Source organism: Arvicanthis niloticus, chromosome 11 (assembly GCF_011762505.2).
Source record: "Arvicanthis niloticus isolate mArvNil1 chromosome 11, mArvNil1.pat.X, whole genome shotgun sequence".
In the NCBI taxonomy this organism is placed as follows: domain Eukaryota; kingdom Metazoa; phylum Chordata; class Mammalia; order Rodentia; family Muridae; genus Arvicanthis; species Arvicanthis niloticus.
In genome coordinates, this window is record NC_047668.1 from 26,461,687 (window position 1) to 26,477,208 (window position 15,522).

Genomic DNA, 15,522 nt, shown 5'->3' on the forward strand with positions numbered 1-15,522 from the left:
TGAGGCCAGCCTGGTTTACAGTGTCTCCGGGTCAAACAAGGCTACATAAAGAAACTCTCTCAAGGTGGGGGAAACAAAAACAAAAGAAAGAAATAAAAAAAAATTAACCAACCACACAAAAGAATAAGGAGCATATGAAGTCAGGCCCTGACAGCCTTGAAAGCTGTCCCTCTCAAGATTACTGCATGCACAAAGGAGAAACCCAACCAAATGCAAATCCAACCCACCAAGTGGCCAATATACTCTGTGTCTAACAGTCCTGGAGCAGAACGAGTCCTTGTACTTCTAGGTCAGCATGGGTGTGATAGCCCAGGAAGTAATATACTTGTCTCCAATCCTGAGGCTCTGAGTGCAATCTCCAAGGACATACATGGTGGAAGGAGAGAACCAACTCCTGCAAGTTGGCCTCTAATCAGCATGCGCAAACACACACACACACACACACACACACACACACACACACACACACAAAGAAAAAAAATTGTAGAGTCCCTAGTTCAATGCTCTTCCTGCCATTACATGCCTGTTGTTTTGTTTGTTTGGGTTTTTTTTTTCTTTTATTTGCCACTGGAATAACTCTTTTAGGCATATTTAAGTTGAATATTTTATTGTCTGTAAAAATCTGAGTGGCATATCGTATCCAATATATCACAAGGATTGTGGGTGAGAGGTGGGTTAAAATCTGGGAGTGGGTCTGTGTAGTCTCTTAACATATTTGGCAAAAATTAAGTGTGGCTTCTGAGAAAGCCACTTCCTATATTCAGAGGAAGTAACTTTCTACTTCCAGATTGGTTTCTCCAGTTCCAGAAAGAGGTAAGTTACTCATGGTTTCCTTCCTGGTATTTTGTCTTTTTATATCCCATATTCCTTCCCATTCTTCAAGATCTCCCAACACCCTGTAATGAGATCCACTAAAGGTCAAATAGCAACCAAGAGCTTGATAAAATAGAACAGAAGGGTGTAGCAAGCATGGCCAAAGCTGGCTTATTCTAGTTTGCCATTCCCATATCAATATTCATACTTAGAGTATCAGCTTAGGGTGGAGTTTTCAGTAACTAGAGTTACTACTTAAGTGCTTGCCTGATATTTTAAATAAGTCCCTCCCATTTTTAAGAGTAGATCTCAGTTGGTGGCAGCCTTTACTTGAGCCCTCCAAAGTGGCTCTTCCAAGTGGCCATTATGCCTGCACAGGATGTCTCATAGCTGCACACTTGTCATAAGACATTTAGCAGAGACTGGTAAGAGTAGTGTTTCCCTCTGGGTTATACTGCTGAGCTACACTGTGATACAGAGCAGTTATACATGTACCAAACCTAATGGCTACAGAAGAAGAAAAAACATTTAGTCAGAAAGCATATCTTATCATTTAATCAATAATCTCTATGATTATTACATTTCTTGTGACCACCTATATACTATATAGTATATAGTCTACAGAGTATTAGAAAGAAAAAAGATGGTAGTGCTCACACCAGAACCATGGATGTGGGTTTTAGCTCCATCCTTGATGGATTCCTCCCAGTGGACTCAGCACATCCTGGCTTAACTGATATCACTTCTATGCTCCTTCCAGTACCCTGTCACTGTCAGTACTCACTCATTTCCCCAATCCAGTCGGGCAGTAATGTGGCGCTTCACATCCTTCATCCTGTCATGGGTGAGGTGGCCGACTAGCACCTGCCGCCGCAGATCTAGGATTTCATTCATGATGTGCCACAGGCGATGGAAGAGATCTCCTTCATTTCTCTAAGAAATATGGAAGCACAGAGATTTGGCAGTCAGTCCTCTTGCTTGAATGGAAGGTAACTAAAAGATGGTGAGGGACAAAGTGTTTGCCACAGTGTAGATGGCTTCTCCACCAATAAAGCTTTCCCATTTCTTTTTCTCAGAGGGACTTGGAGTTCTATGTTTTTTCACCCAACTCCCACAATGCTGGGCTCCTGTCCAAGACAACAATGATGTCTCAACTGCCCAACTGCTCAACACAGACAGATGCTACGTTACGTTCTCTCACTGTGCTACACCTAGGCTTGGCCTAGTCTCTGCTTTAGTACACAGAGAGGCTTTCCTCTCCTAGGTCTTTCTCCTTTGCTCTATTATATTTTAAGGTGTGGCCTGACTTCTACATGTCAAGCAGTTTCCCCTGACTACTAGTGCTCATAATTTTTGTCTGAGCCATGGCAGCATGCAAATGAAACAAATGCCATAGAAACATCGGCACCCACTTATTCATTAAATGTTGGTCCTAATTCTTCATCAGTTGAATTTGAACACAAGGGGAGCTTCCAGACTCAAGCACTGATCACTGTTTACTGCAATTATCTGATCAGTACTCAGACTCATAAAAACAGGTGCTTTTCTTTTTCTTTTTTTCTTTTTAAGACAGGGTTTCTCTTTATAACCTTGGCTGTCCTGGAACTCACTCTGTAGACCAGGCTGGCCTCGAACTCAGAAATCCACCTGCCTTTGCCTCCCAAGTGCTGGGATTAAGGACGTGTGTAACCACTGCCCAGTGACAGGTGATTTTTAATTTAATCAAAGAGATCATGTATCTTCAATATATCTTTGTCAGAGCTATTAACCAATCCCCAATTTCAGAAAAGGAAGATGGGTAAAACCTGGGTTCAAATCTAGATCTTGCTCCTGAGGATAGCTCAGTCAGCAGTGAAACTGGGCAGTACTGTTTTTCCACAAAGATATTTTATGGGTTTGTGACCACATGTGTAACAATGGCACAGATGATTGTCACCTGACTTCTACCTATGTCATTTCTAGGGTAAAACACTCTAGCAATTCATTAATTTCTCTGTGTTTTCTTTTCTGTAAAGAGCACCACAGTACCCACCACAGAAAGTTACTGTAAAGACACAGGAATTAGTATGCAGACAGTGAAGAAAAATGGTCATGTTCCTAGTAATATTATGATTCTGTATGGTATACAATAAGCTCTTAAAAATATCATTTCTTTACCAACACTGAAAAATATACATCTTACCACAGAGATACTGGGTAATTATCTATCCCAAATCTTTCTTAGCCACAAAATATACTTCTACTTTTTACAGAAATTATTAATAGTCTATATCAATGGCTCTCAAACTTTCAAATGTTGTAGACATTTAATATATTTTCCTTATGTTGTGGTGATTCCCCCCAAAAATTATTTCATTGCTATTTCATAACTGTGACTTTGCTACTGTTATGAATCATAGTGTAAATGTCTGATATTCAGGATATCTGGTGTGTGGCCCCAAAGGGATTAAGAGCCACAGGTTGAGACAAGTAGTCTATATAAATAGTGATGTCAATTTACAGACATTATTATCCACCAAAAGTTCTCTAAAGATAAAAGATATACAAAGTCCTCAGTTATCAAGTTCTATGTGATAGGATATATATATATATATATATATATATATATATATATATATATATATATTGCATTTTCTGCTGTGTTGATATTTGATGTTTTAAGGGACCACTAGGTACTGCACAGATCTGATAAATATGGAAGAAGTTCAGGAAGCTTTCCTCAGGAAGCCACTTCTGGATCCTCTGAGGCATAAATAATCTCCTCTCAACTCTTTACCCACTCTATTGAGTCTGCTTTCTATTACTGTCTTCTATTGCTGCCTGCTCTTTTCTCGTGTTATACACTGTCTTACAAGCCATTACAAGGGCTCTGCAACACAATATTCTTGTAATTAACTGCTCAGTGTCTGTTCCCATCCACAGCAGCAGTGCCTGAGCTCCCAGAGGTGAAAAAGAATGAACACATCGATTTATAGGTGTTATTTCTTGAACACTTCCAGAAGTGGGTTCTGTTTAGGTCATAGAAATGAATACACAGAAGACCAAGAAACATCTGAGGACGTCTGTGGTAGGAAAGAAAATTTCACAGAGTGAAAGTAAATTCTGTAAGAGAGTTATAAAAAGTCAGATCTTGTGCAGAAAAGGAGAGAGACAGCAGCCTCCCCATCACGGGGATGAAGGCATGTGCCTGCTCAGGTTGTTTAGTAGGGGGAACTTGATTTTATACGTCACCTCTACTGACAAGGGCATGCTGACATGAGAAGGAAGCAAATCCTTCCTTCATAAGAATGAAAACTAGCTCATCAGTCCCTCCTCAAGGAAGAAACTCTAAAAGTAAAAGGGATACTCCAGCACACAATGGCCCTGATGTGCTCTTCTCCTTGAAGAAAAGGAGCTGGGCGTTGTGGCCCTTGCCTTTAATAAAAGCCCCAGAAGGACGAAACAGGAGGAATGCATGAGGTCATGCCAGCCTGGGCTTCAGAGTGAAATGAACACTTACCAAACACACAGGGAAGCAAGCAAACAAACAAACAAATAAAAAATACAAATATATGATCTGGTCATATAAACATATTTTGTAAAAAACTGAATTAAAAACATGAGTAACTATGAAGCATACTAAAAGTATTTTAAAACTATTCAGTTTAGCATTAAATGAAACAATACCAAACAACTGGATTAAAACACTACCTAGAAATTCCCACAGTACATTGTACATGTGGCCAAAATTGAATGTGGCAGAGGTTTCATTTGGTTTAAAATGAAAACAGAACAAGCAGATTTTGGTGGCAGCAGACCTAGATTTGGAGTCTAGCTTTACTACTTCATGTAGGATGTGGGCTAATCATCTTTGGCAAGATTCAAGAATAAAAGTAGCTGGGAGAACTCCAGGGAAGAGAGATGCAGTCATAGCTCACGGTCTACATCAGGACTCTTGTATGTCTCCTCATTCCCTGCTTATATTGCTGAACTTATTAAGGGGTATCTTAAAGGTTGCTATTTAAGCCCTTACCAACACTACTTAAAAGAGCAAAGTAGTATTTCTCAAGCAGTTACCATCCTTTTATATGCTAAATACCTACATACATTACCTCATATACTATTTGCAATCTATAGGACTTACTACTCTCATCAAACACCTGTCACTGAAAAGGTTGGTGCTCTGCTTTAAAACACTTAAAGTCTGGATAGTGCCCCAGATACACAAATGTATGATGAAGCTAAGCGTTTTGTAACCAGGGAAAGGGAAACCAAAAAGCCCAACACAATCACGTCACCTTTGTGCCAAAAGTCAATCTATCTCTGGCCTGGATTTTATATTTGCACCTCTAATAACTGACTATTAATCCACTATCAGAGACAATCAATCCCTTTCCCTTTCCTCTGGATAGTAGTAAAAGATATTTGTAGATTTTTCGTACCAACCAAAGATGTCCCCAGAGTTTATACTCATAACCTCCATAGCCAGTAGAAATAACTAAACAATACAAATTCAGTGCTGGTATATGCTAGTAGTCAGATCAAAGAAAAAAATGTGGATACCCTTGCTCAACTGCAATAGGACATGGGTGTGTGCACCTGCACATATACACACATACTCACACAGAGAGACAGACAGAGCTATACTAATACTAGCATGTTGAGTAGTTTAAAGACACACTAGTTCAAATACTTTTCAACATTACATTTAATGCAATAATATTTGGGTTTTATGATCTTCCTAATTAAAACAACAACAAGACACACACACACACACACACACACACACACACACACACACACACCTAACAGCTACATCTGCTTTTCAATGTCTCCGTCTCAGCACAGACCTCTGGAGATGCACAATCTGTTTACCAAGACACATCTCAGCCACACACCTAAGATATATAAGTGTCATATGCATTTTCCCAGTGAGCTCGAAAGCAGTCAACTCTAACAGGATAGGGCCAGATGACTCCAGAACTAACAATGTAGTTAGTTATAACAAGTAAATGAATACAAACATATCTCTAGCACATTATTTTTTTCACAAAATTTCCTTTCTTTCCTTAGTATATTTAGAATACATTCTCTGACACTGGCTATCAATTTACTTATAGAACTAAGATGTGGTGAAAAACACCAATACTAAAACTGTATTGAGAATGATTTTTTTTGTTTTGGTTTACGTTTTGGTTTTTCAAGACAGATTTTCTTTGTGTTGCTCTGGCTGTCCTGAACTGGCTCTACAGACCAGGCTGGCCTCGAACTCACAGAGATCCACTTGCCTTTGACTCCAGAGTGATAGAATTAAAGGTATGCACTACCACCACCCAGTAGTTTTATCTTTGAAATTAAAAATATTCAGGAAATCTAAAACTAGCTTCACATAAATAGTCATATTTTGTGATATGTCAAAAAATTATCTTTTATACTCTATGGTATTGAAATGCAATGCATAAAACCCATGCTCAGTGAGAATAAAAGGATTATGATATAAAACAGTCATGATTATGTAAGATCTACATCCTTGACTTTCCAAGAAGACCCAGTGAATAACTGCAAGCTCTCATACACTAGTTGATGGTCACATATTTCTTAAGATAGTTATTTAAATAAAAACCATGCTCTTTAAAAGTTACTTACAACATAGAGCTGTTTCCACATGGTTCCCCAGTCTCTTAATGTTGACGTCATCTCTGTGATAACAGAATCTTCAGTGGGAATAACCATTTCAAATTGTCTGTGAAATTGAAGAAGACAAACACACATATATATAAATATCAGAGACAACACTTCCTTTTACATACTCAAGAAGATAAACTAGAAAAGAAAAGCAACTTGTGGTACATGAGTCACTCTGCCATTCTGGGATAAGGAGCTTGTGTGAAGAATGCTATAGGTGAGGGGAGTTCAATGCCCAAGGGACCAGTCACTTCATCTAGGTCAAGACTGAACAGTCCAGGGAGAAGAAAGAACATCAGCATTCTACTCCCCTGACAGCATGACCAGTGGCATATCTTTTAATCTCTCCAAACTCAATGTCTTTAATCTGTCACCTACGATCACTAGACTACATCAAGTATGAGGTGACTTGTACCATCTGAGTGCTATGACCAGAGGACTCGATAGGAATAAAATATACTGTTCACCTATCAGGATGCAGGAAATGTGAAGATTTAACTAACCCATAACTAGAACATTTGCTAAGGATCCATTTGCGCTCACTAACCCTTCAATTATATTATTCGCAACAGGCCGATGAAAAATAATGTGCATTTTAAATATTGTTATCATGTAGCACAGCCAAGGTTTATAGCTATTAGAATACGCCTTCCAGAATGTTTCTCTCTGTGCTTAAGATAATAGACTCTTCTTATTTCTTCTTTTAGGGTCATAAACAAAGATTATTAGTCGGGTATATACAGCTGTCCTGAAGAGAAGCCTCACAAGAAGATAAATGAGAAGGGCTTGAGTTTGCTCTCTGGTAATGCTGTTAGCATAGAAGAATCTCCTTTTTTTTTTTTTTTTTTTTTTTTTTTTTTCCATCTCTAGCTTGTTTTGTCAAATCCTGTCTGGAATTGTGCAGGTTCAAGAGGTTACATGGTCATTATCATTACTGCCTCTCAGAAGAACGCAATCAGCAGTATCAAAGGAGACCGTTTCCTGTATCTCAGGTTTATGGTTCTGAAGGCCAGCATCTCACAGGTAAGAGGAAACAATTTATTAAACTCCAAGGGAGATTTCTTCTTAGCATGAAGCTGACGGCTTGGCGGGTCCTTTAGGATACCATGTCCAAGTGTGCACCTCTGTTTCGGGGAAAATCCTCATAAGACAAATGCAGAAATTAGAACCTTAATTCTTCCCCTAATTGAGCTTCACCTTCTGACTTTTCAGGTTTGCTAAAAAACCTGCCCTGTGAATATTTCCCTTCCTTCAAAGGCATGGTGAAGCTGAAAATGTGAAACTGGGCTTTAAAACTAGAGAGAAAATAAACAGTACTCTAAGCCCTGTAGAGGATACAGTACTGTTCAAAGAGCCTACATATGACACTTCCCAGAGGCAGAATATTTACACTGCTTTTGAAGCAGCTGTTGCAATTTAAATGATGAATACTTGGATTTGGAGATTATAATATTATACAGGGCCAAAGAGGGAAAAGAAACCCCAGGAATCTTAACTACTGCACTCAACAGTTCTTTTTTTTTTCTTTCTTTCTTTTTATTGGATATTTTATTTACATTTCAGATGTTATCCCCTTACCCCATTCATAACCCCCCCCCCCCCGCCCAGGAACCCCCATCCCATCCCCCTTCCCCCTGCCTCTATGAGGATGTGTCCCCACGTACCCCATCACTCCCACCTCCCCCCTCGAATTCCCCCCCACTAGGTGTCCAACCTTCATGGGACCAAGGATCTCCTCTCCCACCTATGCCCACAAGGCCATCCTCCCCTACATATACAGCTGGAGCCATGGGGCCCTCCCTATGTGTTTGCAGGCTGGGAGTTTAGACCCTGGGAGCTCTGGTTGGTTGGTATTATTGTTCTCCCCATGGGGCTGCAAACCCTTTCAGCTCCTTCAGTCTTCTCTCTAACTCCTCCATTGGGAACCCCATGATCAGTTCAATGGTTAGCTGTGAACATCTGCCTCTGTATATGGAGGATTCAGTTGGGCAGTGGTGGCACATACCTATAATTGTAGAACTAGGAGGGTAGAGGTAGGGGAATCTCTGAGTTCGAGGCCAGCCTGCTCTACAGAGCTGGTTCCAGGATAGCCAGGGCGACACAGAGAAACACTGTCTCAAAAAAACAAAAGTAAAGAAAATAAAGTGTAGTATCAGCAAGACTTAAGCAATATAGAAGCAACTTCCCTAATTCACAAACTTCCATTTAGTTTAAAGACGTTCATCATAGACTCTACTTTGCTCTGAAGACCCAGGAAAGAACCACAGACAATTCAATATGTGGAAAGTTCACTTGGGGTTGTCCAAACATAATGTAAAATTTTAAACATAAAACACCACTTAGGAAGGGCAGTTCTTTTATATTAATTACATAAACACCTAAATTAGTGTAGAAATCATCTATCTTAGGTAAGTAGCCTGAAATAGATTTTGTTCAGTTATTCTAGGATAAACTTTACATCAGTTTCATCCTAACAGCCAGCCCATCATTGTAAAATAAGTTCGGTGATATTAATGTCCCGCAGAGCTTTCTCTCAGGAAGAGCAGTCACCTGGCATTCTGTGTCCTTAAACATATTTAGGACAAAGTTTTTCTTCTATAGTCCTGAAACTGTGGACCTACTGCACAGCTCATAGATACTGCAGAAATTCCTTTTTAGAAAAGAATCCATCTGGGACTGGAGAGATGGCTTGGCGGCAAAAGCACTGACTGCTCTTCCAGAAGTCCTGAGTTCAATTCCTAGCAACCACATGGTGGCTCACGACCGTCCTTATTGGGGATCTGATGCTCTCTTCTGGTGTGTCTTTAGACAATAACAGTGTACCCACATAAATAAAATAAATAAATAAATCTTTAAAAGAAAGAAAGAAAGAAAAAAAAGGAAGGAAGGAAGGAAGGAAGGAAGGAAGGAAGGAAGGAAGGAAGGAAGGAAAGAGAGAGAGAGAAAGAAAAGAACCCATCCACCCTGAGGTCTCCCACCTCTACAAAATCCCCATGAGGTGTGGTGATGCTGTAGAACCTGTAAGTTTTCTACTTAACCAGCTTCTGAGACACCTTTATACGAACTTATAGTTCCTTGGGGCTCACCAGCTGGGGCAAATAGAAACCAGTACACCAGGAAAAACAACAACAGCAAAAATATACACAAGGCTGAAGACTTGGCTCAACACGTAAGAACGCTGGTTGCAATTACACAGGACACAGGTTCTATAGCCAGCGACTACATGGTGGCTCAAAGCCATTCCATAACTTCAAGTTCAAAGCATCAGATGCCCAATTCTGGTACTAAGACACCTGGAAGACATATTGTGTACAGAATAAACACTTATACATAAGATAAACGTTAAAAACTAAAAAAAGAAAAAGGGAATATCCTTATTTTAAGACTATGTCCTATGCCCCCTAGCATTGCCTCGGTTAACTGTCAGCAAGATACAACCCAGAATCACCTGAAATAAAAGTCTCAAGGAGGGACTGTCAAAGTCAGGTCAGCCTGTAAATATATCTGGGTGTTGGGGGTGGGGGGAGCATTGTGTTTACTGTATTAATTAATGTGGGAAAATCCAATTGAAGAGGGGACAGCACCATTCCCTCAGTTTGGGTCCTGGACAGTTTTTAAGCAATGAAAAAGCTAAGCATAAGGCTTGCTTTACTAAGCTCCCTGTTCCCAGCTTTCGGCTGCTGATATAGTGTGACTAGCGTTCCCGATGCAAGGATCCAACTTACCTAGGTGGAAAAAGTTCATTTGGAATTCTGACCTACAAGACACTCTTTCCCCTTAGACTGCCCTTAACAAGGAATTTTATCAGAGAAAAAGAAACGAAACTAAGAAACTACTGGAGCCTTTGAGCCCTTTCATCCTTGATCTCAACGGAGGATGGAGGATGGGTGGTCATTGCAAAACAGACAGGAAAGCCAGACTGTCTTCAGGTAAAGGAGCAGGAATTTTTTTCAGATGGCACCTTAAGAGGTGGCTTAGACCAAGATAATATGCCTCCTCTGGATGACAGCGGCCTACTGTAACAGGTCCTGAGGAAAGCAATATAGTCAAAGCACAAGACAAAGATTTCAAAATACTACTGTAAATTTGTTCAAGGACCTTAATCAGGATATGAAACTGTTTGCCTTAATGAAGACTGTGACGACACAAACCATTGAAAGAAAGCAATTCAAGACAGGAAAGTAGAACTAAACAAGGAAACAGAATCATTAAAGACAACCAAAACTGAAATGAAACTGGAAATGAACAACTCAAGATGCTAAGCAAAACCCTCACAGGAAAAACTCACCAGCATGTTAAAGCTGTGCCTTAAACCCACTATCTTGTAAAACTACTAAAGGCTTTCAAAGTATTGGCATATATAACATAAAGCACACTGGTATAGTAGACTATTTAACATTTATCCAAATAGGGAAACCCACGGTAATTACAGCATATATTCTCAATGACTTGCTGATGTTCGTTCACTGAATGCTTTACAGAAGATGAATATAAAACTATCCATGAGACTAGCATCTCGGAAAACTTTTTGGTGAAATTAAAATTTGAATACATTATTTACTATGCTTTTGAAAGTTCAAATAAAAAATTGCTATGTCTTGCTATTTGCATAAATATGTCATTTCTATCACAGAGCCTGTATATTTTTGGCCATAAAATGAAAATTACACTATAATTCACAGATGACTCCTTGTGACATTGGCACCAGATATATGTGTCGAAATCCACCTCACAATAAATTATTTACTTATGCTAAGTACACACCACCAGGCATGTTCTACTGCAATATTTTGTAGGAACTCATTTGATTGATGCTACTCTAACAGCTGATTCCAGTCAGTTTAGAAGCAGATTGTAACATATTTTAAAATACTTAAGAAGTCCTCAGTGATTGATGAGATCCATCCAATAAAACATATCAGTCAGGCATGTCAGATGTTTTGTTTTTTGAAACTAGTTATTTAAATATCATGCTGAAGAAGATGCAGGGTTTTTTTTAATGCATAGATTTTAATTGAGTTTATGACTTTTGTGTTAGACCAGGTTTGTGGCAATCTGTGACAACACGTGATCCATAGGTCAAATAGAGAAATAATGTATGAAGTTACATAAGGACATAGTCTTATACTCACTTCAGAGAATAGATGGGCTTTTCCTGTTTTTATGCATTTGAGACAGAGTCTTTTCCTGTGGCTGCCCTGGAACTCACTGTGTAGACCTGCTGAGCCTTGAACTCAAAGAGACCGGCCTGACTGTCTCCTAAGTGCTGGAGTTAATTACGAACTACCACAACCAGCTTTCTTTTTATGTGTTATTACTGTGTGTACATGATGTGTGTAGGTCATGCATGTGCTGTGGCACACATATGGGGGTCAGGGGACAGCTTTGTGCAGTCAGTTGTCTAGCTTCCCAAGATCAAGCTCAAGGTGTTGGATTTGCCCAGGAAGCACTCTATCTACCCAGCACCCTGCTGGCCACAGGCTTCCCTTCTCTACAACCAGTGGTAAATTCAGGAAGTTCTTGGGCTTTGAGGCTACCCAACTCACCATGTTAGGGGCTGTACCTGGCATGATTCTCTAAACAGCAGGAAAACAAGAAGAACCAATTTCTCTGCTTAAGATTAAACAAGTTTCACAATTGATGGACAATGAGAAACCATAGCACCCTAGCACACTCCTGTGGCTCAGCACTCAGAAATGGGTTCCTTAATTGTCTCTATTTGCTGCCTTAGTATCTCCTTATCAAAAAAAAAGGCCAGGGTTTGCTCTTCTGTAGTTGATTTTGTAACAACTACTAAGCCTTTCAATTCCAAGACAGCAGCTGTGGCAAAATCTTCCAACTATGAATATAATTCATTCTTACCCTTTGTTCTTTACACAGGCATTTTTCAGGTGAACATAGCTGGAAGGAAATATACCCTGGAAAAGAAAACATGAAGGTTATGGTCTAGCTATCTCTTAAGGTCAGTTGTTCCCAAGCAGGATGCATCAAACAGTTAGTTACAACCATGACAGCATCAGGAATAGCAAAACACCAGCACACTCTATAGGCTAAACAAAATGCAATGTGACATAAATCATTATTTTCTAATACTAGTTACAAGCATTACACATTTAGAGATTTTCTAAATATAATTGAAAAATATCTAATCTCACTCCATAAATACTTTTTTTTTTTTTTTAATCTTTGCAACAGAGTCTTGCAGTGTAACCTTGTGTAACCTGAAATGTATTATCTAGAGCAGGCTACCTTAAACTCGTGGTGGCTGTTTTACAGCTATGTTTTCTTAAAGCTGACATATAGCTATGGGCCATGACTTTGTCCATCTAAATACTTGTTTTTTTATAAATAAGAAAATTCAATTACGAACTGTGGTTTAAAAAAGAGGGGAAAACAGCACTGTATTGGTTGGTTTTGTGAGTCAAGTTGACACTGCTGGAGTTGTCACAGAGAAAGGAGCCTCACTTGAGGAAATGCCTCCATGAGATCCAGCTGTAAGGTATTGTCTCTATTAGTGATCAAGGGTGGGGGGCGGGGCATTGTAGGTGGGGCCATCCCTGAGCTGGTAGTTCTGTATTCTATAAGCAAGCAAGCTGAGCAAGCCTGGAGAAGCAAGTCAGTAAGCAGTACCCCTCCATGGCTTCTGCATCAGCTCCCGACTCCAAGTTCCTTCCCAGTGTGAGTTTCTGTCCAGACTTCCTTTGGTGATGAACAGCAATGTGGAAGTGTAAGCTGAATAAACTTTTTCCTCCCCAACTTGCTTTTTGGTTGTGATATTTTGTGCAAGAATACAAACTCTGACTAGGACAAGCATGTATGATGTTGTTGTTAGTTGGCTATTGTTTTTGAAACATGATGTCACACTATAGCCATGCAGGTTGTCTTCGAACTCTGCAGTTCTTTTCCTCTCAGCCTCAGAAGTGTGGGGATTACAAACATGTAACATCACACTAGTCTGAATGTTATGTTCCAATGAATAATTTTAGTTTACAATAGAGCTCCATGAGAAAACATTTGTGCCATGGGTTCAATTCCTGGTATTTACAATAAATTTGGGGCTGGAACAATAGCTCAGTGCTTAAAGATGCTTACAGCCAAGACCTGACTCAATTCTATGTATTTTACAAAAATAAATAGAAAGAGAATGCTTTTTAACTTTTTCCATAAAATTTATATTGATTTCAATATAACAGAATTAACGAATAAAGCAACATAGTATAGAAAAGTTAAAATCAAAGTTTATGATATGAGATGGATTTGAAAGAGAAATCATAATAAATTTTTCAGAAATGTGTGCTAGATGAATAATTAAATATCAAAAATATATTTGCATGTGCCCTGCAGATGTCCAAAAATAAAAATAAAAAAAAAAAAACTTTAAATGAAGACTAAAGTATCAAGAAATTAAATTTATATGCACATTGGTCCCTTAGGCTTTTCTTCAGACTGATCTAAAATAATAAAGTAATTAAACACAGTTGGATATTTTAGAAGAAGCCACATTTAAGCAAAGAGACAGGCAAATGAATTTAGGTTGTATTTTGAAAATGAGAGATGAAAAAAAATTTTTTTAGACATACTAGAATGTATTAGAGGAGCCCGCAGGATGGGCATTTTTCATCAAGCCTAGCAAACTGAGTTTGATCCTTGGGAAAAGCATGTTAGACAGAAAGAACCGCCTAAGTAACATGCTATGTGGATCTGTTGCTCGCATGCACATGCACACACATACACACACATACACCCCAATAAAATTGTTAAAAAGGAACAACACAGTAGAATATGGAAACATATTCAAAAGCTACAGATGATTAGAATAAAACATATAATAAAGATTACAATCAAAAGTCATGAAGTGTCCAGATGAAAGATAAAATGAAAGTCACATTGCTTCCCAAGGGTTTCTCTAAGTATAGTAATAACTCTTAGGACCTTCCTAGAATGGCAAGAAATATGAACACTTACAAGTACCATGTTTCTGGTTCAGCCCCCATCACCCACAGAACCCTTAAAAGGACACTAAAACAAATGTGCTCCTCCATGCCAGCATCTTACAATCAATAATACAAGAAATTGAAAGATTAAATATCATTATTCTCTATTTCTTTTGGAATATATTTCTCGTGCCTGAATTTTAATTTTCGTCTCTGGGAAACTAACACTTCAAAAAGATTTTGTTTATATCTAATAAGCTTAAGGCCTTCCCGGTAAAATTTTCAGGGGCAATAAGGAATTATGATTTTAGTATCTTACCTTAACTTTAATCCCAGTTCAAAGGATTCCCCAAATAATGAAAATATGTATTACCACTTTTGGAGCCTAATTAAGAGCTCAACTATAATTTCAATTTATAGCAAAATCTTTTAAAGAATCCTCTAATTACAGTTAGAAATAACAGTTTTTACCTTGATATTGGGGTTTTTTAAGGCAAATCCTCTGTACCAGCCTGTGGAGAAATAATCATGATTACATTTTAATACATAAAGCATGATGGTATTAAAGATAACAAATACTAACAAATGATACGTTCTTTGATGTTGGAATTTTGTGATTCTAGGATTAGGCTAGGATCAACTGACCCCAAGTTTAAGCATTTTATTTATATTCCGTTTTATTAAAATTGAACCAGAAATTTGTATAAATGGAAATAAGGGCTCAGATCAAAAGCATTGTGCTTGAGTATAGAAACCCACTGAAATTTACTAGCTATTTTTTTTTATTTTGTTTTATTTTACTATAGGGTCTGTGTAGCCTAAGATGGCCTTGAACTCAGAGTCTTCCTTTCTTGGCCTCCTAAGTGCTGAAATTAGTTATGTGTCACCAAGCCCATCTTACTCTTTAATCTGGGGACACTACTTTATCTCCCTGTGCTCTCCTTTCCCCATTTTATTAAGGGCCACACTATGTCTATGGGAAGTCTACACAGATTTAATGCCACTCTAAATTCTGCCTCATGAAAAGCACAGGTTTGATTGCCAAGCAACAGTGCCTGGCCAGCACTGATGTAGCAGATGTGTGTATACATAAACTCACCACCTGCATCAG

The 15,522-nt window shown here is 38.7% G+C and overlaps 1 protein-coding gene across 4 annotated transcripts in view; it reads right to left on the reverse strand.

Annotated features, from left to right (window-relative positions):
* Positions 1–15,522, reverse strand: part of Dock4 (dedicator of cytokinesis 4) — a 400,837-nt gene that overhangs the window by 204,481 nt on the left and 180,834 nt on the right. For all 4 annotated transcript variants that reach the window (XM_076941952.1, XM_076941953.1, XM_034514331.2 and 1 more), the window contains exons 3-6: positions 14,883–14,923; positions 12,340–12,395; positions 6,439–6,535; positions 1,598–1,746 (exon numbers count right to left, since the gene is read on the reverse strand). In XM_076941952.1, coding sequence (XP_076798067.1) covers positions 1,598–1,746; positions 6,439–6,535; positions 12,340–12,395; positions 14,883–14,923 — 343 coding nt within the window. The remainder of the gene's footprint in view (positions 1–1,597; positions 1,747–6,438; positions 6,536–12,339; positions 12,396–14,882; positions 14,924–15,522) is intronic.